Genomic DNA, 27,620 nt, shown 5'->3' with positions numbered 1-27,620 from the left:
AAACTAGGGCCCAGGGGCCAAGGTTGGCCCATAGTAACCTCTGATTTGGCCCATCTGAGAAGAAAGGAAAAATTATGAAGATGTTTCGATATTTTATTGTTAAAAATGAAATTAAATGTTTTAATTAAATGGTGTACATTAATCAGATTTTGTTTAAATGTATACATGCTATCAGCCGTAATGGATGATGAATAAGGTTGATGAAGAATAGTGGGGATGTTTAGTGCATTAACTGAACTTCACTGTGTTTTAAATGTGATAAATGTGATGTGTTATAATTTAAACGAATTTAAGTTCTAATTTAAAAAAGTTATACTGACTTAGTTAATGTGGTTTAAAGTTGTTGTTTTTTTTTTTTAATATGAAATGAAATTTTTAAATATTGTTATATAAATTAGGAAATTGCCCATTGCAACCTTAATTGAATATAGCTTGGTATATTTCCCTTTGGCCCACAGATCAATGATATTTGGATTTGGCCCTTGTTCTGTCGATTTGTCCTACCTTGTCAGATTGTCCTACCTCCCATTTAAAAAGCACATTTTGATGACGCAATATGCTACCCGTCAGATTTTGCTGTCAGTGTAAATTTTAATGTAGAGGAGTGTGAAATTGAGCTGTAATATCACCCTAACCTAATCCCTAACCCCAACCTCAGAACCATTCAATTACAGTGTTGGTAGCATAATCTGATGGGTGCGACAGGCCAATAGGCAAGGGGATGCTCGGGTGGTTTGAAAAACCCGCTCATCACAGACTAAGGTCTAAAGTTTGTCCCATACACAAGCTCATTTGTCCTATTTTGACTGCTATGCCATAATAAATTGTTAAAATAACCATCAAATGCTTTAAGACCAAGCAGAATCCTCTTTTGGCTGTCACTTCAGTGTGAATGAGGAAAGTTGAATGTGCTGGGCAGTTTGTGTTTGCCTAATACATGACAATAGGCCAGTTTTTAATTTAAAACTTGAACAGCATGCTTTTTATCTAATGATATAAGATGCAATAAATTTGTATTTGAAAAAAACAAGTATTATTCTCATACTTTTATTACTAAATCTTAAGGAAATGTTCAATCAAAAGGTGTGGTTGATGACCATCCGACAAGCCAATCCACCAAAAAAAAGTACTTAAAAAGTATTTAAACCTTATGATTAAATAGAAAATGAGGCTAATAACTGCAAAAAGGTCCATATTTTAAGAAAAAAGAACAACCCCTTTCACCACAGGCCTGTTTGATAAAATGTCAGGACACCCTTTTTAAGTTTGGGCACCCCTAGAGAACGCTACTACACAAATTTTACCCTGTTAAAATTTTTTTAACCAGATATATTGAAGACATGGATGTCAATTGTTCATCCTGTTCATATACCCACAAAAAGTACCTCATATTTTCTGGCATTGTCACAAAACGGTTATGGGGGAAGGTATCAAAATTTATAATTGATAAAGGGCTGTCAAATTTTCTTTTACTGTATGAATATGTTATTCATTAATTCATTTTTTTGAAATATGATAAGAAGTTGAAAAATGAAGCTTGTGTGATTAATCTTCTGATCATACCAAGTTTTATTTCCATCGTTGTAAATTTAGCAATAAGAAACCTCTGTTTTTAGTGGTACTTAAAGAACTAAATATTTATATAAGTACCATTAAGGAGAGTACAAACAAAAAAGATGTCAAAGCTGTATACTCGTTTGACTCTAAGTTATTGTCAGTTAGCAAGGCCTAACAATATTTATCTGTAACATTTTTTTTTAAAATCTTTTTTGTATTATTTTGTTTTACCTATTGAGTTCTTGGATCTCTATATAATTTTTTATATACTTTTCATTTTTGTATACCTCTAGCATTGTTCTGTATGTATCGTTATTGCAATGATAAAATAAAAAAATAAATTAAAATAAAATAAACCTAGAGAACGCTTGTCTGCAGGATGTTGCACTGTCTGTATGTGAGCGCCATCTAGTGCTGAAGCGGCGCCATCAAAACCATCACATACACTGGATTTTATTTATTTATTTATTTATTCTTTAATTTATTTATTTTTGTCATCTTAAAGTTATATTTCACCAAAAAAATGAAAATATACTGTTTACTCTCATGTAGCTCCAAACCTGCTAAACACCAAAGAAGATATGTCAAAGAAAGCTGAAAACCTTCAATATTCCGAAAATATGAGCTATGGAACTTAATGGTTGCAGGTTTCCAGCTTTCCAAAAATATGTTTTGTGTGTGTTCAAAAGAAGGTTAAAAGAAGTAAATGATGACAGAATTTTCTTTTTTGTGTGAACTATCACTTTAATAATCTGCTTCAGGTATGTTGGAACTGAACTTTGCATAAATTAAGATCTCCAGGAATGTATTATTATATAACAGGCGAATCACAAGTGTGTCCCATTTCATTTATTGCGCAAAGTATGGGTATTTTCACATTTAACATGTTTAAAGTGCAGACAAGAGCACAGTCAAAGACAAGGACAGAATTATCTGTTACACATTTTCTATTATGCAGCATAAATACATTGAAGAGGCATTATAACACTCATAGAAAAATAGCAGCATAAGGAGACAGACAATCAGGCAGCATCACACGTCAACACCAAACAGGGTGTCTGAATCGATGCAGAAAACACCCTCTGGCCTCTTTATGACATGCTGATGAGGATCACGATCACAAACACAAAGCTGAGTCTTATCACAACATCACAGAATTACAAGACCAAGACTGAGGGAAGAACAAAAAATCATGTCGCACAGATCACATTTAAATACATTGTTTTTATAATGAAAAAAGCTTATAGAATCTCTAATCTCATGTTTGTGATGACTGAAAATCATTCAGGAGTGTTTCACCTGTACTGTATGTGATATATGGAGAAACACTTGTGCACAAATAACATAAATAAAGTATATGCAAGTGTTTATCTTAATTACCAGATTAATCCTTTTAATTCTAATAAGGTGACTGGATTTTGTTTCTTGTCTTTTTTCTCTCTCTCTTTTTATAAATTAGTTAATTTGTTAGTGAGCTTGTATGGAAAAAAAATTAAGTAGCCACAAGTTGTGAACACACATATCTACTGAAATATAAAAGCAATATAATGGACACAGAAGTGTAGAGGGCTTTCTCAAAATACATACAGTTGCTTTACTTATTTTAAATAGACCATTAGCATGTGGGCAATCAGGATCTGTCTGAAACCCAGTTAAATATGTACAAAATATATATTATAGGAGTAGCATCATTAAGCTATAAGTACTAAAATATTTAAAATGACATACATTACAAAACTGTTAACGTTTTAGGGAAATAAACAGTGTTTCCAATAAGCTACCTTATACAGTAAAGTGCTAAACCTGCTTTAAATTAATATAAACATTACACAAGAGTGAGTCTCAGCCTTATAAATACCAAACTATGTGAGAAAACTATAAAAATGGAAACAACTTGCATAGATAAAACTACAAAAGAGTTATTGCAAAAGTGCTGTAATGCTTTCATTTTGATCTTGTGTTTTACCTTGAGGCAGGCAATTTTCTTTAGTTTTGCGAGCAAAATCAAAAGGCTTAAGGCTCCTACCAGTGCAAAACAAATATAATTTCACTCGTCTCATGGTATTACGCATCTCAGCAGAAGAGGATCAACCTCCTGCTGGCTATATTATCCTGTGATTACTGTAGAAATGGCAAAAAAGTGAACAGATCTGCGAGTCAGACTGAACACATTACAATTGCTTAAATTTCTCAGTGGTTTGCAAAAATAAGAATGCAGAAATATGAGTTCAGTCTGCAGGTGAGGAGAAAGCTAAATAAAAAGTGTTGCACAGAATGATTTAGACAAATAGCTACTATTTTAAGTTATCCAGCAACCAGATGATTAAAAGCTCATTTTTAGCGTGTTTATTGGCAGAAAGGGCATCCAGAATACCTTTAGATCTGCTTCAGAGCCAGCTGTGGAAACAAAGAGATACTGAATGCTTAATATTGTTCAGATAAAATTCACTTTACAATAAAAACAAGTAATAATGAATAAAAATGAATAAATAAGTTACGCTGCTTGTTCAATCTACTTATTCAAAATTAGTTGAAACAACTCAATTCTTGAGTTTTTTGGAGGACAACTTTATTGTTTTTGCACAATCCACTCAAATTTGTAAAAAAATAAAAAAATAAAAAATCAGTTACCTAAATTGATTTGTGTTGGGACAATATGAAGAAATTGTGTGAAACCCAGCATTTTTACAGTGCACTGAAAATTTATTGGCTCTACATTAGTTAAACACATTTATAAGTTAGGAGTTTCTTTCATAACTTTAACCTTTTATTCAGAAAAAAAAAACCAGTAAAACTTTTACATTTTTACTGTAATCATGTTTACTGATCAAAAGTTTGGGGTCAGTGGGATTTTTCAACATAATCTCACGGCAATTCGTAACTTGTTGATTTAGTGGCTAATTTGTATGAATTTGTAATCTAATTCGTACAATTTAGTACGATTTGCTCATCCCCCAATGACGGTTGGAGTTAGGGGTGGGGTTTGGTGCCACGCCTCCTTTTTAAAAATAAAACATTTTCGTACAACTGAATTCGTACGAATTAGCCACTAAACTGACAAAACTTAAAATACTTATGTTTTCTCGTGAGATCAGGCTGGATTTTCAAATGTTTTAAAATAAGCTTATCTGCTCTCTAAGTGTCATGGTCCTGACCTTACAGTCTTGTCTGTCCTGTCAGTGTTTAATGTTCGCCTGTTTGTCCTATGCTTATGTACATTGCTGTGTCTTAATTTGTATTGGCCATGTGCTCCTCTTGTCTTTCCTCCTTGCTTTCAGTTACTCCGCCCTCTTATTTAGACCTTGTTATCCTGATTGGCTTCACCTGTTTCTTGTGTGCTTTGTTCTATATAATGTGCTGTGTGTTCTCATTTCTTTGCTGGTTCGTTCCATATGAACTTGTATCCTTGCCTTGCATCTTTACTGAGCTTTTGGTCTTGCAGGTTGTAGTTCACTTGTCTACTTATTATATGTTTGTAGCTACTACTTTCTTTTGTTTGTTACTAGTGTTTACTTAATGCTGTGTTATAATCTCTATTATACTTTTATCCTTAGAACTATTGTTCCCCTTCGGGGGGAACTCCAGCACTATAAGTGGATTTGATTGTAAAATCCACGCATTGGGAGGTTCGGTTCAGAAGCTACTCGTCTGAAAGAGTATTGAACGGGCCAATTAAGAATGAATTGGCAGCGCAAGCCTGTGCAGGTGAGCGGCATAAGCAATCAACTGAGTATATAAGCTCACCTGGCGCCAGCAGACGCTATCCTTTTCGCTTCAGAGCCTTTTCTGATCGAGCTTATGAGGGTTCCTCCTGCTGATCTACAGCCATTTCGAGAGAACGATTTCATCCCGGTCCAGAGCGAGTCCACGCAGCGGCAGACGGTCGAGCTGGGTATCTCACTTGCCTGGCGTCCCTTTGGGTCCGGTCCTCCAAGAGCGGTGCGTATTGTTGCAAATCCTAAAAGAGCAACACAGTCGTGCAGCACGTCCTTTTCAGGATGGCGCTCCGACTGTGCGTTTCTGGTTGCGGGGGTTTCCTGGCTCCGGATGATGGACACGATCACTGCATTACATGTTTGGGGGTCCAGCATGTTAATGTGGTGCTCGGGGGCGGTTCATGTCGTCACTGCGATGCCATGACCGTTGCGCAGTTGAGATTGCGGTTAGCTTTCGTAAGAGAGCGAGCCACCCCAGTTGCCTCCTGCTCTGCAGCGGGCGCTCGGGCAGATCTGAGGGCTTCAGCGAGAGACAATCCGCCGCCCACGGGCTCGCGGACCTCTCGCTCCTCCAAGCGCTCCATCCAAGCTTCGGGTACTGAGAGTGATCCGTCTAATCAGATGGTAGCTCTCACGCTCGCTGACACCGGAGATCAGATGTCCTCCGCGGCATCGGAGGGTGGGATTTTATTGTCCGACGATGATCCGGACCCGCTCGCCCCCTCTGGGCAAGCGAGCGCCGTCAAAACGGATCCTGAAGCGGACATGTTGGCCGTGCTTTCTCGGGCTGCTTCGGCCGTCAGGTTGGAGATGGTTTATCCCCCAGCCCCGCGGCCGGACCGACTAGATGGGTGTTACGTAGAGGATCAGAAGGCGAAGCCTTCGAAGCCTCTCGTCCCCTTCTTCCCGGAAGTGCACAGTAGGCTCACGCAGTCCTGGAGGGCACCTTTCTCTGCCCGCGCTGCGTCCGCCTCCGCCCTCACCACCCTGGATGGTGGAGCTGCCAGGGGGTATGAGGCAATCCCGCAGGTGGAGCGCGCCATTGCGGTCAATCTTTGTCCGCGTGGCACCCCCGCTTTGCGTGGTCCGCCCCGTCTCCCGTCCAAAGCCTGTAAGTTTTCTGCCTCCCTCGGAGCTAGAGCTTACAAGGCTGCGGGCCAGGCAGCTTCCGCCTTGCATGCGATGGCCACCTACCAGCGCTACCAAGTGCAGGCGCTGGCCGAGCTGCATGAGGGTGGGTCTAACCCAGGCTTGTTACACGAGCTGCGTACGGCAACCGACTATGCTCTCCGGACCACTAAGTCCGCCGCCTGCGCACTGGGGAGGACGATGTCCACACTTGTGGTCCAGGAACGCCACCTCTGGCTAAACCTGGCAGATATGCGCGATGTCGACAAAGTTCGCTTTCTTGACGCGCCCATATCCCAGGCTGGCCTGTTCGGCGACACCGTCGGTGAATTCACCCAGGAGTTCAAGGCGGTGAGCGAGCAGTCGGATGCGATGGGCAAAGTCATCTATCGGCGGGGCCGTAAGCCCGCTCCATCCCCGGCCGAGCCATCCACCTCCGCTGTTCCTCGCCGAGGGCGCCCGCCAACGGCCGATGCCCCGCCCCCGCCTCCGGCGAAGCGAGCGCGTCGAGCACGGCGAAAGTCGGTAGCCCCTCCTGCCCAGGGCGCCGCTAAGTCCGGTAAATGGACCGCGAAGCGTTCCTGAGACAGGCCATCCGGAGAAGAGGAGACTTGCTCTTTCCCCGCTGGAGGGCGGGGCCCAAAATCCAACGGTACCTTTCAGTGCCACCAAAGTTTCGATCAAAGAGCATTTTCTCCGTTCCCCGGATGTGACAGCTCAAGCCCCGCCAGTCTGGGACGCGCTGCCTCTCAGCTCGCAGGGCTTGCATGCTCCGCCAGCGGCTCTCGGGCGCTGGGGGGACGGTCTCCCTTCTCCCAGCCCCCAAGCCCCCTCTCAGGAGTCAGGGTGCGGAGCCAGAGCGAAACGCTCTCCTCCAGCTCTTCTGTGGGACCCTCGCGCTCCCCGGATCAGCACACCCGCTCCTCGCTGCCCCTCCGCGGGTACGTCAACGATTGCTGCGATGATGTCTTTAGCGAGGGCTCTGCCTGCCTGGTTAGCGCGGGCCAGCCCCTCGCGGTGGCTCATACGCACGATCAGACTCGGCTACGAACTACAGTTCTCCAAACGGCCTCCCAGGTTTACGGGCGTGTATTTCACCAGGGTCAATCCCCTGTCCGCCCCTGTCTTGCGAGAGGAGATTGCTGCCCTCCTGGCGAAGGGTGCAATCGAGCCGGTACCTCCAGCCGAGATGGAGAGCGGGTTTTACAGCCCGTACTTCATCGTACCCAAAAAGAGCGGTGGGTCACGGCCAATCCTAGATCTGCGCGTTTTGAATCGCTGCCTTCACAAGCTGTCGTTCAGAATGCTTACGCAGAGGCGCATCCTCCGATGCGTTCGTCCTCAGGATTGGTTTGCAGCCATAGACCTGAAGGACGCGTATTTTCATGTCTCCATTCTTCCACGCCACCGTCAGTTTCTGCGGTTTCCGTTCGAAGGTCGAGCATGGCAGTACAAGGTCCTCCCCTTCGGGCTCTCTCTGTCTCCGCGGGTCTTCACCAAACTTACGGAGGGTGCCCTAGCGCCTCTGCGGCTTGCGGGCATCCGCGTACTCAATTATCTCGACGACTGGCTGATTTTAGCCCACTCTCGGGAGCAATTGACTGCGCACAGAGACGAGGTGCTCCGGCACCTCCGCCTATTGGGGTTGCAGGTCAACTGGGAAAAGAGCAAACTCGCCCCGGTGCAGAGGATCTCTTTTCTCGGGATGGTGCTGGACTCGGTCACCATGGTAGCGCGCCTCTCCGGAGAGCGCGCTCGCCTGCTGCTGAACTGTCTGAGGGAGCTCAACAGCAAGTTAGTGGTCCCACTGAAATATTTTCAGAGGCTCCTGGGGCATATGGCTTCCGCTGCTGCCATCACGCCGCTCTGATTGCTCCATATGAGACCACTTCAGCACTGGCTTCAAGATCGAGTTCCGAAACGCGCATGGCATGTGGGCACACACCGAGTCTCTGTTACTGCGCTGTGTCGCCGCACCCTCAGCCCCTGGAACGACCCCTCGTTCCTGCAGGCCGGTGTGCCTCTGGGACAGGCGTCCAGTCATGTTGTTGTTTCGACAGATGCTTCCAGCACAGGCTGGGGAGCCGTGTGTCGCGGGCATGCAGCTGCGGGCCTGTGGGTAGGTGCCCAGCTGCATTGGCACATCAATCGCCTAGAGCTGTTGGCAGTGTTCCTTGCTCTCCGCCGTTTTTCTCCGGCGCTGGGGCAGCAACACGTGCTGGTCAGGACAGAGGACTCTCGCCGCATGTCTCAGCTCGCCCGCCGTCTGCTCCTCTGGAGTCACCCGCGGCTGAAGTCGCTGCGCGCCATTCACATCCCAGGTATGCTCAACCGTGCAGCCGATGTGCTCTCACGGCAGCAGATTCACTCTGGAGAATGGAGACTCCACCCCGAGTCTGTCCAGCTGATATGGGCGCGATACGGGGAGGCCCAGATCGATCTGTTTGCTTCCCCCGAGAACGCTCATTACCAGTTGTTTTATTCCCTGACCGAGGGCTCTCTCGGCACGGATGCACTGGCCCACAGCTGGCCTCGGGGCGTACGCAAGTATGCGTTTCCCCCAGTGAGCCAGTTAATGTGCAAGGTCAGGGAGGACGAGGAGCAGGTTTTGTTAGTTGCTCCCCTCTGGCCCAACCGAACCTGGATATCAGAGCTCTCCCTCCTCGCGACGGCCCTCCCTTGGCAGATCCCTTTGAGAGAGGACCTACTTTCTCAGGGACAAGACACCGTCTGGCACCCTCGTCCCGATCTCTGGAACCTCCACGTGTGGTCCATAGACGCGAGTAAGACTTAGGTAACCTGCCGCCCGCGGTGGTTGATACCATCACTCAGGCTAGAGCCCCCTCCACGAGGCGCGCCTACGCCCTGAAGTGGAGTCTATTCACTGAGTGGTGTGTCTCTCGCAGAGAAGACCCCCGATCTTGCCAGATCAGTGTTGTGCTCTCTTTCCTTCAAGAGAAGCTGGACAGCAAGCTGTCGCCCTCCACTCTCAAGGTTTACGTTGCTGTCATCACCGCTCACCATGAAGCGGTGGCTGGCGGCACCGTGGGAAAGCATAACCTCATCATCCGGTTCCTCAGAGGCGCTAGGCGAATTAATCCAACTCGCCCCCCTCTCACGCCCTCTTGGGATCTCGCACTCGTTCTCACGAGCCTGCGATTTGATCCCTTCGAGCCACTCGATACAGTATCTTTAAGATTTCTGTCCCTGAAGACAGCTCTGCTGGTCGCGTTGGCCTCCATTAAGAGGGTCGGGGACCTGGAGGCATTTTCGGTCAGTGACTCGTGCCTGGAATTCGGGCCGGGATTTTCTCACGTTATTCTGAGACCCCGCCCGGGTTATGTGCCCAAAGTTCCTACCACTCCTTTTAGAGATCAGGTAGTAACCCTGCAAGCGCTGCCCCCGGAGGAGGCAGACCCAGCCCTGTCCTTACTTTGTCCAGTTCGCGCTCTGCGCATTTATGTGGACCGTAGTCAGAACTTTAGATCTTCTGAGCAGCTCTTTGTCTGTTATGGCGGACGGCAGCAGGGAAGTGCCGTGTCTAAACAACGTTTATCCCACTGGATTGTGGAGGCCATTTCATGTGCTTATTTGAGCAGAGGCCAGCCGCGCCCCCCAGGAGTGCATGCGCACTCCACTCGGAGCGTTGCATCCTCTTGGACGTGTGCGCGTGGCGCTTCTTTAACAGACATTTGTAGAGCTGCGGGCTGGGTGACACCCAACAAGGGTGTTAGGTACCTTTGGCGATTGAGGAAACAACTCGGTAGGTGTTGTACACGCTTGCGGTGCCTTTTTTTCCCTAACACGGAGAGATGTGCACCCTCCTGTCTGTCAGTAAAGTTCCCCATTTGGTGAGCCCTGCAGATTCCTCCGAGGCCCCCAGCACTGACTCAGCGGAGGAGTCACTTACTGGCCCATTACGTAGTAGGTCTGCCCGCTGGTCAGCCCGCGTTTTAGGTATAGGTGCCTGCTATGGCCGATCCCCGCTGGTGATCCCCATATGCTTTTTCCGCCACGGTTAAGTTCCCCCCCTGGGCGGACCCGTGCTTTCCCTATCTGCTAACCACCTTCTTATGCGCACTCCCCCTTCTCAGGGTTAGTCCATATGTAATTCCATTTGTTTCCCCCTATTGGGTGCGGATGGTCTCCGCAGCGTCCTCCCTACTGGGATGGCACGCTTCCCAACGTACTGTTGTGTATTCCTAGAATCATCTAGACGCTAGCGACTCCCAAAAAAGATACCTATTCCGTAAAACTTCTTTTGAAGTAGGATAAGTTAGGGCCAAGGGCACGTTGGAGGACCACGCCTCTCGTGATCTGGGTGCGTCACGCTTGCCTGACCGCTCTCTCATGGTGGGTGTTGGTAAGGTGCAGTCATTATGGCGCTTTCAATGGGCTCCCAATGCGTGGATTTTACAATCAAATCCACTTATAGTGCTGGAGTTCCCCCCGAAGGGGAACGTTCGAGGTTACTAAAGTAACCCTTCGTTCCCCGAGGAGGGGAACGGAAGCACTATACTCCGTCACCATATTGACTGTCCATTAGCTGTTAAAAGTCTCTTCAGCTTAAAAAGGATAGCGTCTGCTGGCGCCAGGTGAGCTTATATACTCAGTTGATTGCTTATGCCGCTCACCTGCGCAGGCTTGCGCTGCCAATTCATTCTTAATTGGCCCGTTCAATACTCTTTCAGACGAGTAGCTTCTGAACCGAACCTCCCAACGCGTGGATTTTACAATCAAATCCACTTATAGTGCTTCCGTTCCCCTCCTCGGGGAACGAAGGGTTACTTTAGTAACCTCGAACGTTTTTGTTTTGTTTTTTCCTCTCTGTCATTCCCAGTCTTCCTAGTAGTTGATTATTAGTTGGTGGAGTTTTCTTGGCCTGCTTCAGGATCTACGGTAGCTCTGGTTTTGACCACTGTTGCTCCAACTCTTGGCTGGCTGTTCATTTTAGTACTTGTCACTACCACTGGCTTCCCTGTGTTGTTGCCTCTACCGTTTGGACCTTGTCATCCCCTTGTGAGTCTACTTGTGCCTTATTCTGTCAATAAACCCCTTTGTATAGTTCATTGCTTCAACCGGGTCCGTTTTCTTGCAATCCCATGTGACACTAAGGCTGCATTAATTTAATCAAATCACAGTACAAACTCACGGTAAACTGTACACTGTAAAATGGTAACTTCTATTTGAAATAACTTTAAAAGTAGTTCATCATTTATTGATTTTAAGATGAATTTTCAGCTTTATTACGCCAGTCTTCAAAGTCAGATGATCCTTTAGAAATCACTTTAATATTAATTATTGTTAAAATTATTGTAAAAATAAAATAAATATTTTATTGGAAAAGAGTTATTAAAACTATTATATTTAAAACGTGTTGAAAAATTCTTCTCTCCGTTCAACAGAAACTGGGGAAAAGAATTAACAAGCGGTCTAATAATTCAGGGGGGATAATAATTCTGACTTCAACTGTATATGAAAAAAGACTCTGACCTCAAACTTTTGATGGTAGTGTAAATTATTGTACATATTTTTAACTATTCTTAAAAATGCTTTTCAGCAATTAAAAATGTTTTATTCAATTGTTACCAGAAATGTGTCATTATAATAAAATACATTGTAATGGTTTAAATGGATACATTATATAAACGCTTATATCCTTATACAAACTACTTATAAAATTGAAGTCTGTGCAGCTTAAAATGCCTTATGCCAACTCGGGAATGAGAGTTTTACTTAGAAAACCAATAGTCATTTTGGAATAAATAAATAATTTTTTTTTTTTTTTTAAATGACCAGTCATTTTGCTATTACATTCATTTATTGAATTGGCATCATTTAGAGCCCTTAGAAGCTGCACAAAAACAGCTGTTTTAAGACTTTTTTTTTTTAATAATCATGAAGTTTTTTTTAAATGAAATTTGAAAGAAAACTTTGATCCTTCAAAATGTCAAAAATAGGTAGACTGAAACAAAATGGATTAATTCTAAAGAGATACAACAGTTTTATGAAATGTTTATATATAACTTAGGATTTTAGCACAATAAACTTCTAATTAGCTCTTTATTATTAAACATTATTAATAAACAGCCAATATCTTAATAACAGGCAGATAATGAACCACTAGTTAATAGTGAGAATTGATTCCTATACTAAAGTATCAGCCAGTTATTTTATTTTATTCTTAAAATAACTTTTTTTTTTTTTTTTTTTTTTTTTTTTTTTACCAGAGCAAGGAATTTTTCAGTCTTTCCTATAATATTTTTTTCTTCTGGAGAAAGTCTTATTTGTTTTACTTTAGCTAGAATAAAAGCAGATTTTAATTTTCTGAAAACCATTTTAGGGTCAATATTATTAGACCCTAGCAATATTGTTTTCTCAGTTGTCTACAGAGCAAACTATCATTATACATTAACTTGACTAATTACCCTAACCTGCCTGTTTAACCTAATTAAGCCTTATAAAAAAATATGTTGAAAAAAATATTTTTCTAAACAGAAATTGGGGGAAAATATACAGGGGGCTAAAATTTAGGAGGCCTAATAATTCTGAAAATAAATATATGAAAATGAATATGAATATACAGTGAATGAGTGTTCTGATCAGCTCACCCTCTGAGCAGCCTCTGCAAAATGTCTGGCCCCGTGCAGCATGTGGCTGGTCTTGTCGTCAGCCTTCATCAGACGCTCACCTCGCTCACTCAACACTTGACTGGCCCTCCGCATCACATTCCCCATCTTTCTCACTGCTGGAGGAGATGGACTGCTCTTGCTTCTGCTCCTGGAGGATTTACCTGCTGCTGTAAAAATCACCAGAAACACATGCAAGTATTACTATAGCTTACAAAAATGCTCTTTATTTGATGTATCATGTGATGCATGCACACTTAAAGACACACACAACTTTAAAAGACATATACAAGCACTACACAGTTTAAAACAACCCTGGCTCACTGGAAATGTCCACCACTGCCTACATTTTTGCAAACCGTAATTTATTTTAAACCGTAATTTATAATTAATTTTCTTTTCGGCTTAGTCCCTTTATAAATCTGGGGTCGCCACAGTGGAACGAACCGCCAATTTATCCAGCACATGTTTTACACAGCAGATGCCCTTCCAGCTGCAACCCATCTCTGGGAAACATCCAAAGACACTCACTCACAATCATACACTACAGACAATTTAGCCTATAATTCACCTGTACCACATGTCTTTGGACTGTGGGGGAAACCACTGAGAGGAAACCCACGCGAATGCAGGGAGAACATGCAAACTCCATACAGAAACGCTAACTGACCAAGCCAAGGCTCAAACCAGCGACCTTCTTGCTGTGAAGCGACAGCACTACCCACTGCGCCACTGAATCGCCCAACTCTTATTCACTGTTGTTACTTTCCTCTTTTGTCTCTAATGCAGTCATTAGCATTTATTTTCAGCTCTAAGTTCACCTTCTAGCCAACAGCAGAACAGCACCTACCGGGTAGGTGCGGTATAAAGATAATAAAGTCTCATTTGGTTTGGTCAAATTTGGACCACAATGTGGTTAGCTGCGCTTGTTTGTCTACGAATGCTGTCCATCTCATGCATTCTTTATCATTACATGATTTCTTATAACAAAAGCAGGAATTTTTTAATGCGCATACTGGAATTTATGTTGTAAAAGTGTTTCCATCAATGCAAATATGTTGTTTTAAATGCATTTACAACATCTCTTCACCTTAGAATTATAGAATTATCTTATAATTTTTTTCAAAATTAAGTTGGCATATTCTTATTAAATGACAACTTATTTACATTATGGAATGTTTTCTTTTTTAAGTTGTTTACATTTTAATACTTTTTATTTAAAAAAAAACAAATGTTACACACATACTGTTTGCTATGAAATGCAAAAACTTTGAAACTCAATATCTCAAAGTCATTCAGAACACAGATAGAACCTTATAATTCCAAGGTGACGATTTTATGCGCATCTTGTTTCCATCAAGCATTTTTTATGCAATAATCCAAAATGTGCATAAAATATATGGATGGTAACTTAACTTTCAATAGTATATACTCCACAGTATGCTGAACACTATTGTGTTTTGGACATCCTGAGTACGCCCCAGAATTTTCTTTTTGGTGCGTAAATATTTGCATGAATTTTGCATTTACCATTATTATGATAATTTTTGCATATATGGTACAGTCCTTCACTAATGTATGAAGTGATTCTCCACAGGTTTCATTTTTTGTATTTTTTAATTGGAGCACCTTCAGTAGTGTTTGGACTCTTCAGTGTATGGACTCTCAGTAGTGATTATTAAACCACACCGAACTGAGGTGAACTGAACTGAACTTAAACTCTGAAAAACTGAACTGACACTGTTTCAATTTACTATGATTTTTCATGTGAAGCTGCTTTGACACAATCTACATTGGAAAAACGGTTTACAAATAAAGGTGAATTGAATTAAATTGAATAAAAGCGTCCAAAAAGAGATCCCAAACTATCATGCGCATTGACCCAGAGACTGTTTAGATGCATGTCGCTGAAGAGAAGATGACAGATGTTTACTTTATGTTGCTTGAATTGGCCTTAAACACCCAGCTGGCAACTGGGTGATGTTCAAGATGATGTCAAATTGATGTTGTACACCAACGTTGTAGGAACGTTGTTTGGAAATTAAAATCGGGGTTGATGTCAGAACCCAATGTCAGGCTGACATCAATGTCCAATATCCAACCTAAAATCAATGTCTAATGATATTACAGCTTGACTAGTGTGGACTCTAGCACTATGACGTTTATTAGACCTTGGATCGTGGTAGCCATACCTGACTAATAAATGTCAGTTTATGACATTAATATGACGTTTGTTTAAGATGTTGACTTAACGTTAGATTTTGTACAGTTTCTAACACAACCTAAAATCAACCAAATATCAACATCATTTGATGTCATTATTAGACATCAAACTAACGTTGTCCTTAGACACTGGTTAGACATTGCATTTTAGTCACCTGACATAACCTAAATCTAACCTAATATTAACTACTTATGATGTTGCGTGTCTGGTGGGCAATAACTAAATGCACTACAGAATGTTACGCTCACACACATCTACAAACTACATGTACATGCATCTGTAACACTTTACAATAAGGTTCATTAGTTAATGCATTTACTAACATGAACTAATCATGAACAACACATGTACAGCATTTATTAATCACAATTGAACATTTACTAATGCATTATTAACATTTAAGTCCATGCTTGTTAACATGAACTAACAATGAACAACTGTATTTTTATTAACGTTTATTAACATGAATAAATACAGTAGTAAATGTATTGTTTATTGTTTGTTTATGTTATTAAATGCATTACTTAACATTAACTGATGAACCTTGTTGTAAAGTGTTATCAATGCATCAGCCATTTACAGCATAATACTCACTACTCTTGAGTAATTTTGAAAGAGCTACATTTAACTCATACTTTAAGTAATATTTATATCAGATACTATTACTCTACTTTTAGGCAAGTATTATTACTGAAGTTTGATTTTTAAGTACTCTTTCCACCACTGATAATCATTAATATGACAATGTGTTGTGTGCTGGTTGTCAATGTTCTGCAGAAAGTGTCTACAGTGAAAAACACAATTCCGCATTTCTGAACTCACTAATTGCGAAAAAACAGACATGAACTCTGAGGTGTGGATCATTGCATCGAGCGCCTCTAGAGCAGCTTGGCACGTCTCCCATTCATTACACACCATTCATCCATGATCTGCAGTGAAGGCTGGTGCCACTTCACTCATCTCCGCTCGTCTCCCCCGCCTCAACGCCTGTCTTTGTGTCCCTGCGCCTGCCTTCATCAGAACAAAGTGGCCTCTGAACTAATCTGGCCCTCGCTGCAATGGAACCATTCTCTGGCTTTGCTAAGAGATCTATCAGAAATGCTACAAACAACCAGCCGACGACAGGCCCACAAAGAGCCTTCTCTTCCTGCCTGGAGCTTGACTGATCTGACCCAACACCAGCAGACAGACAGCACAGGATGCAAATCCACACAATCCCTTAAAAATTTCAGTTATAATAATTTATTTATGGGTTGTGTGATGTGAGGCTCATTTATACAATTCTGTGAATATATTTTAATCAATATTATCATTATGAAACATATTATTAAATGCGTTCTGAAGAAATTATGTTAAATGGTTACAATTATAAATTAAAGTAATTTGAATTCTAACATTTCTAAATTAATATTAACCAAATTGTTATTCTTATAATAATAATAATAATAATAATAATAATAAAAATTATTATAATAAGTATTATTATTATTATTATTATTATTATTATTATTATTGCTGTTATTATTATAGTAGTATTTATATAATTGTTTGTATATCATTATTCATATCATATGTTAATGATATACATAATAATGATAATAATGACATAATAATAATGATGATATGTATATCATTATTACTTAATATTAATATTATTAATAATAATTATTATTATTGTTAATCTTAGTATTATTATATTAAAATTTATATCCTTAAACAATTATATAAAATGTAATATATATATATATATATATATATATATATATATATATATATATATATATATATATATATATATATATATATATATATATTAGTATTTACACTACTAATTATAGATGAAATTATTGTACTACTACTAATAATAATCATACATATTTTTACTAATAATTATTATTAGAACGTTTTAGAACATTATTATTTAGGGAATGTATTATTATTGATAGTGGTAGTGGTTATATTTAGGAATATTACTAAAATGTAAAGATTCTTTACGAAATGTTCAAAAACATATATTTTCTATGTAAAATTATTATTATTATTAATGTTGTTGTTGTTATCATTAATAGCAATCGTTGTTGTAGTAATAGTAGTATTTGATTAGTATTATTGATTTGTTTTTAAAAAAAAATTGTTTTGCTTGTCAACAGCAACTTGTTTTTATTTTTTATTTGCAAAACATACACAGCAATTTGTCTTTTCTTTTTCAATTCAATAAAAATCCCACCTACCTTCACGCTGACGCCGATCTTGGTTTGCAGTCATACTGGTCTTCATTCTATTCAAAAATATCTTGCAGCGGTAGATGACCATATTAACAGAGCATGCATCTAAAATATGAGGAATAAAACAGGCTTTTCTCAGATAGACTCACCATATTAGGCTGTTGAAAGCTTGATTCTAATTGGCTAATGAGCATTTTATGGTCTGTATTAATTAACAAAGCCAAAGAAGTTCCAGGCAGATCTTGACCACAATACAGTTCCGTATCAGTACGCTGAATGATTTTAGTAATTTCAGGCAGTTATTCCACTAAATACACTATATAAAATAAATAAATTTTATTAAACATTGAATAAATCAGATTAAAACGTGACAGAAGACTTGAAGACAGAAGACGAGATGCGTAATAAAATAGTTCTACACACAAGAGCTGTTTGTGGACAAATATCACCTAAACACCTCAACAGTGGTGTGTTCAGCATAGTAGAAGTGGAATAATTAACTGTAGTCCCTAGAATTATTACAAAATATTGACATTTTTATCACAATCTTAGGCATGCATTATTGTCTAATAACTCAATGACCATCATCACACTGTAAATTAATTCTTCCTACCTTAAATTTCTTAATTGAATCAAATGAACTTTTCTAGTCATCTCAACTTACAAAAATAGTTATTGTAAAAAGTGCTATACAAATACACTTGAATTGAATTAAAATCAGTCAAACTGACCAAAAATATTACATTAAACTTTGTATAGTTATTATTATAATAATAATGATAATAATAATAATAATAATAATAATAATAATAATAATAATAATAATAATAATAATTATTATTATTATTATTATTATTATTATTATTATTACAATTATTATTATTATTATTATTATTATAGAAGTAGTAGTAGTAGTAGTAGTATTTATATTATTAATACTTAATCATAACATTATTATTATTATTATTATTATTATTATTATTATTATATAGTTAATTATATCATTAAACAATTAAAAAAATGTAAATAATATAAATATATTGCTATTATTATCACTACTAATTATAGATGAAATTAGACTACTAATAATAATAAATATTATTACTAATAATTATTATTAGAATATTTTAAAACACTATTATTTAGGTCATTGTTAATGTATTATTGATGAATAAACATATAATTAGCCAAACTGACTAAAAATATTATGCTTAACTTTGTACAGCTAAAAAAAATTGTTAAAGCCTGATGAATTAATTTAATTAAGTAAAAAGCATTTGTTGTCATGACTTTTTGTCAGATCATTTTTACAGTGCAATTATTCCTCAGATATTAAATCTGCCTTAAGGTCACTACTGGCATCCAATTTTGTGAACTCACTGACCTCCCATCAGCTTCGGCTGGCAGTTGATGAAGTTGGTTTGGTTTGTTGCAGCAGGGCTCTTCTTGCTCTCCACAGCTCCTGGTGTCTTCTGGCCTCCAGGGGATGTTGGTTTTTCCTGGCTGAGCTTCGCCTCCCAGAAGTTCTGACATGCATGGTACAAAACCTGCACAAACATGCACTTCTCTGCGGCTGAGCTGGCCTCCCATTGGTCGGTGGTGCGGTCGAACACTAGGTCAAACTCAGGAGTGTCCTGAAAGATTGTTTAAGCAAGTCAAAACAACAGAACATACTGGGTAACATGAGCTGAGTTTAGCAGGATGATGCTCGCCTTATCAGGGTTGATGCCATTGACCTGGCGAAGCTGCTCCACAGACCACTGAGATCTTTTAGCATACTGCCGCGCGCCTTGGAATTTCTTCACTTTAGTGATGAAGACTTTAGCTGGTCTGCTGTTGGTGACTGCATGAAAACATCAAGTCCATCATCTTCAAGAAGTTCTGATTGCAAACTAATGGACCTTTTCCAAACTCAGCTGTTTGGATCTCTGAAAAGGCTGGGTTGCTTAGAGTCAGCATAATCAATCACAATGTGCTCTTGATTTTATATGTATTTACTAGCGCTTGTTATAAAGAATGCACTGTATCTTGTATCTTCATTATCTTATACAAATCTGAATCTTTAATCAAATGCCATAACCTTCCCTTCACCTTCGAAAGGACTTTTCTTTATTTCTGGTCACATGGAATGGCTTTAGGGCGGAGCTATCAGGGCATGTCTTGATTTTGTCCATTCATCAATCTCCCTCCATTTGGTTATCAATGCCCACTTTCTATTATCCAATCAGATCATCAGATCAAGTCATGCACCACCCTACATTTTCTTTCTCATTTCAGGACCGTTTCCATTGGGTGTATATTGCAATATGAGAAAAAAAGACAATCTTAACTTCTGTTTCTTTACCAAAGATGGGTAAAATATGGACATATTCAACGGCTGGGTTCAAATATATTTACTTTTTTTTTTTCAAACATTAACAATTATTTTAGAGTGTACTTTAGAGTAAACGAAGAGACATATTACCTGACAAGCAGAGGAAAGTCAAGTACTTCTTATTGCGCCCTTTGAGGGAAAGTCCCGTCCTCTTCATCCTCCTCCTCACCTCAATGGAAACCAGTAACTTTTCATCTCTTGGGACAAAAATCTCACGACTGATGGCTGACTGAATGTTCATCTTCAAAATGCCTTGGAAATCAATATCAACAATGACTTTTGTGTTGGAATCGACAACTTTGTTTCTTTTTAAAAATCATTTAACATAATTGATTGCAAAATCATTAAGTGAAACACGCTCTGTACTTTTGCTTGCTTCAAAGAAGGTAAATACACACAAATCCAACATTGGGTTATTTTATTTATATATTTATAAATAAAAATTAAGCATTTTAATTATGTACCAAAAATATTTTGATTGTTATAATTTCAAACTTTCGAAACATCTAACAATTTTGAAAAATGAATCACCGTTTCCACAAAAAATGCAGTTTTCCACTTTTATAATAATAAAAATGATTTTTTGACTTGAAATTCAGCTTTTTTTCAAATAATTAAATTATGTTTATAGAAATAATTTAATAAAATGCTATTTTAAGGTATTTTATCATATTTAATCATAATTATAGTTTTTATAATGACTACTTTTTTCATTTTAGTTAAATTGGTCATCAAAACCTGAATTAGAGGTCTTGATTGATACAGATTAATTTTGTGATCCCTTAATAACTATTTTTGGACCTTCTAAAGTTTTTATTAAATTAACTTTCAGTGGAGGGACAGAAACCTTTAAACATGATCAATAATAATAATAATCTTAATTTTGAAGATGAACTTATGTCTTATGTGTTTGCAACCACATGAGGATAATTATAACTTTTCCTTTAAGATAAATTGTCATCTTAGAATAATAAGGTTCTATCTGACATTTTTGTCAAAATTGAGTTGACATAATTATTAAATGACAACTTGTTTACATTATGGAATGTTTTTTTTTAGTTGTTTACATTTTTAAGAATTTTTATCTATAAATAAATAAATACAAATAAATAAAAAAATGTTAAACACATACTGTTTGCTTTGGAATGCAAAACCTTTGAAGCTCAATATTTCAAAATCATTCAGAAAGCAGATAGAACCTTATAATTCCAAGGTGACGAAATGTGGATACTTAAAATAACTTTTATTTTTGGGTTGGGTTATCTTTAAATAAATTAAAAATCTAGCATTTTGTCTTAATTTACTCTTCCTCCACTTGTTTATTTGTTTATTGTTTATTTCAAATTAATGTTTATTTCAAATCTGTTTATTTTTTTATTTATTTATTTTTTTTTTATATTTCGACCTCTGACTTCCATGGTATTTTTCCTATAGATTGTCAATTGCTACTGGCTTCCAATATTCCTTCAAAAAAAAAAATAATAAAAATAAATAAATAAATTAATTAAAACAAAGAGAAACTCGTAGAAAATTGGGACATTTTGAGAGTGAGCAAACAAAATGTAAACTTTCATTTCTTTAGGGAACTATCCCTTTAAATTTGACCCCTATAAGAATTACAAATAAGTATACATTATTATTATTATTATAACTTTTTTTTTTTTGCTAGTTAACATTAGCTCTTAATTTTTTCCATCTCAGACCAACTTCTATTTATAAAACCACAAATAACTTTGAATAAGCAGATACATCTACAGACCTTCTGCTTGATCTTCAGTCGATTTCTTCCTTCCTGGAGCCCAGATAAGCAGTGAGAAGTTTGCAGCAGATCAGTGTGTCAGCACCTCAAGCCATCTTTATCCCGCACAGAGTCTAATGAAAGTCCTCTGGGCGTGTGGAAAGACCCGGAGAAAACCCAGAGGCTGTGTGCTTTGTCCTAGTGAACTCCCCACTGAGACAGCACTATGAGGATCATAAATGCATCTGAGCCCGCTGTGGTCTAGGTCAGCAACTAGAATATGAGACAGAGCCACAGACACACACACAGAGAGAGACACACAAAAGAAATTGGATTGCCATTGACTTTATATAAATTAGACTTTAAAAGCTAAAAGACAGTTGTAGGCATGTGGTAGCCAAACTTTCTGTATTAATAATTTTTTTTTTCTTAAATATTTTCTGGAATTTGAGCAATTAAACAGCCATTATAGACCGAATATAGTTGGTAGACAGATAGACATATAGATATTTTACTTTCATGGGACTTTTAGGGGAAAAAAGCTACTTAGCCATGTGTGAAAAACACAATTAGTGCCACATCTTATTAGTCACTTGAAATCACTTGAATAGGACCTGCCTGACACAATGAAGTAGACCAAAAGATCCTCAAAAGATAGATGGACAGACAGATACAGACGGACGGAGAGACAGACCGATAGATAGATAGACAGACAGACAGACAGATAGATAGATAGGTAGGTAGATAGATAGATAGATAGATAGATAGATAGATAGATAGATAGATAGATAGATAGATAGATAGATAGATAGATAGATAGATAGATAGATAGATAGATAGATAATGTACAAACATGTCTCATTTTCTATCTAGACCAATAGGGAGAGTTTAAGACTTGGCTGTAGAATATGACTGAGTCAGGAACCGTTTTTCAGCAAAGAGCCATTTTAGATTTTTTTTGGCAAATGCATTTTTATAAAGAGCCATTGGGGATATATATGAGGCAATACATGTTGAGCAAGTCCATGTATTAAGAAAGGACAATTTATAGAATTTATTTATTTACAGTATTTTCGCCATCATGAATGTTGTTTGAATTAACAAGTGCAAGGTTACCATTGAAATGTAAGTTGCATGCCCTTTATTGGTGTCCTTTTAATCTTATTCAAGTTAATCCACAGCGAGGCACACGCATTGGTTGAAACGTTCTTTTAATCTTATTCATTTTGCTGTAAAAAATACAATAAAAAGGTCATTTTAAATGTATTTTCAATAGGAAACTGATTTTTAGTGACAGTTAAAAATTTTTATTGATGGTAACCACATGTGGCTCCCGACCCATAGGTTCCCTATCCCTGATTTAGCTAGTGTGAAACAATGACTGAGTCAGAATCACCTCCAATTTTGAGGCCATGGTGCTCAACTGGAAAAGAGTAGCTTGTCTTCTCCATGTTGGATGAGAGTTCTTGCCTTAGATAGTAGAGTTTCAGGTTTTTGTTCCCAGGTGAAAGAAGAATGCAACGTGAGCTTGACAGATAAAACGGTGCAATGCCAACAGCAATCCAGTTGATACTAGTTTGTTACAGTAAAAATGTAGCAAAAGCTCTTTGTTTAACAGTCAATCTAAATTCTATAGTCTGACCTATGGTCGTGAGCTTTGGAACATGACTGAAGGACAAGATCTCGGATATCCCTCAGAAGGAGGCCCCAGGAAAGACCCAGGACATGCTGCAGGGTGTACGTCTCTCGGCTTTGCCTAGGAATGCCTTGGGATCCCTCCAGGGGAGCTGGAGGAAGTGTCTGGGGAAAGGGAAGTCTGGTGCTCCTTGCTGAGACTGCTGCTCCCCACAACCCACCTTTGGATAAGCAGTAAAAATGGATTAATAGGTTTATTTATTTATTTATTTTTTTGCACAGACCTTGTGAGAAACTTTTTATTCATTCATTTCAGCTTAGTCCTTTTATTAATCAGAGGTCATCATAGCAAAATAAACCTGGCAACTTATCCAGCATATGTTTTACGCAGCAGGTGCGGTTCCAGCTACAACCCATTACCGGGAAACACCCATACACTCTCATTCATACACATACAGAAAATTTAGCTTACCCAATTTACCCATACCACATGTCTTTGGACTGTGGGGAAAACCGGAGCACCCAGAGGAAACCCACGCCAACACGGGAAGAACATACTCCACAAAGAAATGCCAACTGACCCAGCCGGGACTCAAACCAGTGACCTTCTTGCTGTGAGTGGTTAGCTAACCACTAAGCCACTGTGTTGTTTAGAAACGTTTTAGTGTAAGTTAAATAATAGTATACATTTCTTGGCAAAAGGTAAATACTTGCTTATAGGACATGTATTTTGTTTTACAATTTTGCAACAGTTGCTTATCAAATAATTTAAAATACAATAATTCAAATTTTATCATTCATTGTGGACCGCAAAACAAACATTAAAGTGATAGTTCACACAAAACTGAAAGCTCTGTCACAAACCTGTTAGAATTATTTTATTATGTTGACCACAAAAGAAAACATTGTTTAAATGTTGCAAACCAGTAACCTATGACATACCTGTTTTTCCTACCATGGAAATTGCTGGTTACCAGTAACATTCTTCAAAATATCTTCTTTTTTGTTCAAGAGAAAAGAATACTCATAATGGTTTGGAACCATTTTAAGGAGTAAATAGTGAGTACATTTAATTTTTTGGGGCAAACTATCACTTATTTCTAAAGTTGCACACACAAAATGAAAAAATAAAAAGTAGAAGAATGACAATTGGGGCATCACAATGGTGCAGTGGGTAGCATGATCACCTCACAGCAAGAGGGTCGCTGGTTAGAGCCACGGCTGGGTCAGTTTCCGGGTGCTTCCGTTTACCCCACAGTCTAAACACATGCAGTTGTGAACTGAATAAGCTAAATTGGCCGAAGTGAGTGTTAAGGCAAGAGTGTGTATGGGTGTTTCCCATTGTTGGATTGCGGCTGGAAGGGCATCCACTGCGTAAAATATATGCTGGATTAGTTGGTGGTTCATTCCGCTGTGGTGACCCCTGATGTATAAGGGACTAAGCCGAAAAGAAAATGAATGAGAATTGCAACATTTTTTTTCAATCTAGCCAAGTGTCTTATTAGGCAATAAATGTGTACACTTAGAATTTTCACACCCGCTGCAAGACTTGGACAAAATACAGTACATATGATGGAATTAGTATATCAGTCAAATGTATTGACCTCAAATGAGGGTCATGTAAGTGCACAGTGTTTCTTTAAAAAGTGTCATCGCCATCTAATGGCCTGACATAAATAATGCAGCTTTTAAAATAGTGTTTGACAATGTAATTATCTGTAGGTAGGCGAAACATTTCACTAACGCAATGAAAAAACTTTTCCGTTTTTAGTGCATCATTGTCAAGTATAAATGAACCCTAAGTGTACATACTAAGAGTAGCTGTTTATTGAATCATAACCCCCCATTTGAGAACAACGGCTCTAGTGTACACATTTGATGACTCATTGTGTTCGGCTAAAGCTAAATTACGCCTCAGAGATGAATGAAGTTGAACTGTGTTGTTTTACATTCCATCAACGTCCACAGCAACACTATTTACTAAAGTCAAAACAACTAAAGAATAAGTCAATACAGGCGGTCAATATCAATTTTAATGAAAAACACGAGGTTCATAAAAGAGGAACAGCTCGGTGTCGACTGAAGCTAAACATGAAAAGACGCTGGAGTCCAGTTCTGATATGTGCACCTCCCGCTGAAGACTGGCCTATTAAACACCTCACGTCGGCTAAGTTTATTGGCACATCCAAGGGTGAGGTAAGGAGAAATGTTAAGTGCTTTTCTCTCGTCATCATAAAGGCATGGGGGTGTTGCTTTGCAGGATTATTGTAAACAAATCATACAAAATTATTACATAAAACATGGACGTAACACAAAATGAGGGTTATTTCAAAATGGCAAAATGTGGTGCTGTAAAACATTACAAAACAACTAGTAACACATAACAACATGTCAATGACATAAAAGAGAATGAAAAATGTTAAGTGAGTCGACATGGAAAGAAAGAGGAGATCCAGTTGTAGGGATTTTAGTCTAACAGCTTCAGTGGAAAACATCCTGACTTTCTCTTTCATGCATGTTAAAGCATAAACTCTTAATTCATGGAGATCATAGCAAAGAGAGTGCATTCAAATATGCAGTAAATAAATATGCAGTTTAAGTGTCTGTCATGCAAGTTTAGAGGAGAAATAATGCCTCAATATATCAGAAAAAGACAAAGGAACAAGACTGCAAAGTCTTTAATGTTCACCCAAAAAAATAAATAAATTCATTTTTTCTCTACGGTGTTTCAAACTCATTTCTTCTAATGAAAACAAACTCAGAGTTTACAGATTTCCTAAGTGGTTGTTTTTGCTGTACTCAGATCTCAGATTCAGTCAGTTGAGCTTGGATCACTCTTGTATGCTGTCTTTAACCTCATCAATTGAATATATTTGACTCAAATAAAGGTTCCTTTATAAAATATACATTTGTTATGATTTATCTTGACTAAAAAACAAGAGCTCGGGCGAATGACAGCATTTTAGGAAAGAAATATGTATAATGTAGTTGTTTTCTCACGTAAAGTCTAGAATATTTGACCTTTTATGAAACAAAGTCTCAACAAGTGTTTGTTAATATTAGATAAAACTAAAACAATAAACAAAATTGATAGCTGAAATAAAATTAAATAATTGTTGTACTAATAAATGAAATAATTCAAGTACTAAAATACTAATTAAAAACTAAAACATATAAAAAGTATATTTAAATGACAAAGACTCACAGCAAAATGGCTAATATATATATATATATATATATATATATATATATATATATATATATATATATATATATATATATATATATATATATAAAAATAAACACTGTAATTGCCATCATTGCTATCCACAATAATGGATAATATTCAAATTTACCTAATGACAGTTACAATTTATTTCTGCTATGTAGCTCCTCATTTGTTTCACTGAAGAAGCATGGATTTGAAACAGCGTGAGGGTGAATAAATCATGCCAAAGCTGGGTGAATTTTTGGATGAACCTTATCATTTACTGATGCTTAGTTTTTCATCAGGTCTATGTGCACTTGCTCCCATTGACGCTCTGCTCAACATTTTGCCGTCTAATTATTGTAAACATATATTAATGCTTAATTTATATATATATATATATATATATATATATATATATATATATATATATATATATATATATATATATATATATATATATATAGAATAAATAAAAACAAAATAATTAAAACTATAAATTTTTTGGCAAGGAAATCAATCACATCAGACACATTCCTCTAAAAACCCCTCTGATTGTGCAATTCAGTTGAATTCCTCCAATTCAGTGAGCCATACCATAATAAGTTCATACACATCGGTCAATATGAAAAGTTTGCTGCTTTTGGGAAACGTCAACGTGTGAATGGTCGGAAGTTACTAGTAGGATCATTAACACCGTTTCATCAAACAGTCCTAGTTGGGGGACGTAGAGGAGAGTGTGAGTCTCCTCGATGGATGTGCTTCTGAATGAAGAAAAAACAAGACAAGGACAGGATCTCTGATGCACAGTGAATGAGGTCTGCTAAACTAAATTAGGAGGGTGATTGAGGGTGAGAGTTTGTCTGTGAGTGTGTGTTAGGATTCGAGATTGTCCTCTGCCATGTCATTGGCTTCGTTTGGCCTGTACAAGAACGTCAGCAGAAACAGAGCCACGTCGTGCGAGCACCAGTAGGCCGTGTGTGACGTTACTGCTGACCAGTAGCGGCTCTCCACCAGACCCTCCCGCAGCTCAAAGTCAATGCGCTTCTCCAGCTCCACTGCAACACAGGAACAACAAAGATTACATAGAGGCCTGGAGATAATATAGTCATAATTTTATCCCGGTGTGTACGAGCCTTTAGGTGGCACATCAGCTAAGTGGTTAGCACAGTTGCCCCACAGCTAA

The 27,620-nt window shown here is 38.5% G+C and overlaps 3 protein-coding genes across 8 annotated transcripts in view; 1 reads left to right on the top strand and 2 right to left on the bottom strand.

Annotated features, from left to right (window-relative positions):
• Nucleotides 1–2,391: 2,391 nt before the first annotated feature.
• On the bottom strand, nucleotides 2,392–27,477 carry stxbp6l (syntaxin binding protein 6 (amisyn), like). Of its 5 annotated transcripts, none has more exons than XM_073931997.1 (10): nucleotides 27,032–27,477; nucleotides 23,234–23,447; nucleotides 22,988–23,061; nucleotides 21,613–21,864; nucleotides 19,944–20,105; nucleotides 19,192–19,322; nucleotides 18,864–19,113; nucleotides 17,486–17,584; nucleotides 13,013–13,200; nucleotides 2,392–3,954 (listed from the first exon to the last, which is right to left on the bottom strand). In XM_073931997.1, the coding sequence occupies exons 5-10, from the start codon at nucleotides 20,092–20,094 to the stop codon at nucleotides 3,934–3,936; spliced, it is 840 nt and encodes a 279-aa protein (XP_073788098.1). In that variant the 5' UTR covers nucleotides 20,095–20,105; nucleotides 21,613–21,864; nucleotides 22,988–23,061; nucleotides 23,234–23,447; nucleotides 27,032–27,477; the 3' UTR covers nucleotides 2,392–3,933. The 5 variants fall into 5 exon arrangements, with proteins under 5 accessions (XP_073788098.1, XP_073788100.1, XP_073788099.1 ...); XM_073931999.1 differs by having other exon boundaries at nucleotides 13,013–13,197; nucleotides 27,032–27,305; XM_073931998.1 differs by lacking the exons at nucleotides 23,234–23,447; nucleotides 27,032–27,477 and having other exon boundaries at nucleotides 22,988–23,068.
• The window catches only part of cgrrf1 (cell growth regulator with ring finger domain 1), a 49,052-nt gene continuing 46,739 nt past the window's right edge, over nucleotides 25,308–27,620 (top strand). For both annotated transcript variants that reach the window (XM_073933197.1, XM_073933195.1), the window contains exon 1: nucleotides 25,308–25,422. The gene's annotated coding sequence lies outside the window, so the exon portion shown is untranslated. The remainder of the gene's footprint in view (nucleotides 25,423–27,620) is intronic.
• Nucleotides 27,311–27,620, bottom strand: part of ddhd1b (DDHD domain containing 1b) — a 41,040-nt gene continuing 40,730 nt past the window's right edge. The window contains exon 13 of the mRNA NM_001030246.1: nucleotides 27,311–27,492. Within this exon, the coding sequence (NP_001025417.1) occupies nucleotides 27,311–27,492 (182 nt within the window). The remainder of the gene's footprint in view (nucleotides 27,493–27,620) is intronic.

The sequence above is a fragment of the Danio rerio genome, chromosome 20 (genome assembly GCF_049306965.1).
Source record: "Danio rerio strain Tuebingen ecotype United States chromosome 20, GRCz12tu, whole genome shotgun sequence".
NCBI lineage: Eukaryota > Metazoa > Chordata > Actinopteri > Cypriniformes > Danionidae > Danio > Danio rerio.
This window is presented reverse-complemented; position numbering and strand designations above follow the sequence as displayed.

What these genes read in the sequence shown, in the direction of transcription:
- stxbp6l (XM_073931997.1), bottom strand. Translation starts at nt 20,094, where the DNA reads ATGAACATTCAGTCAGCCATCAGTCGTGAGATTTTTGTCCCAAGAGAT. An exon ending in GACTTTCCTCTGCTTGTCAG is followed by an intron (nt 19,323 to 19,943) that starts GTAATATGTCTC and finishes GTTTTCATGCAG; the next exon opens with TCACCAACAGCAGACCAGCT. An exon ending in AGATCGGCGTCAGCGTGAAG is followed by an intron (nt 13,201 to 17,485) that starts GTAGGTGGGATT and finishes TGATTTTTACAG; the next exon opens with CAGCAGGTAAATCCTCCAGG.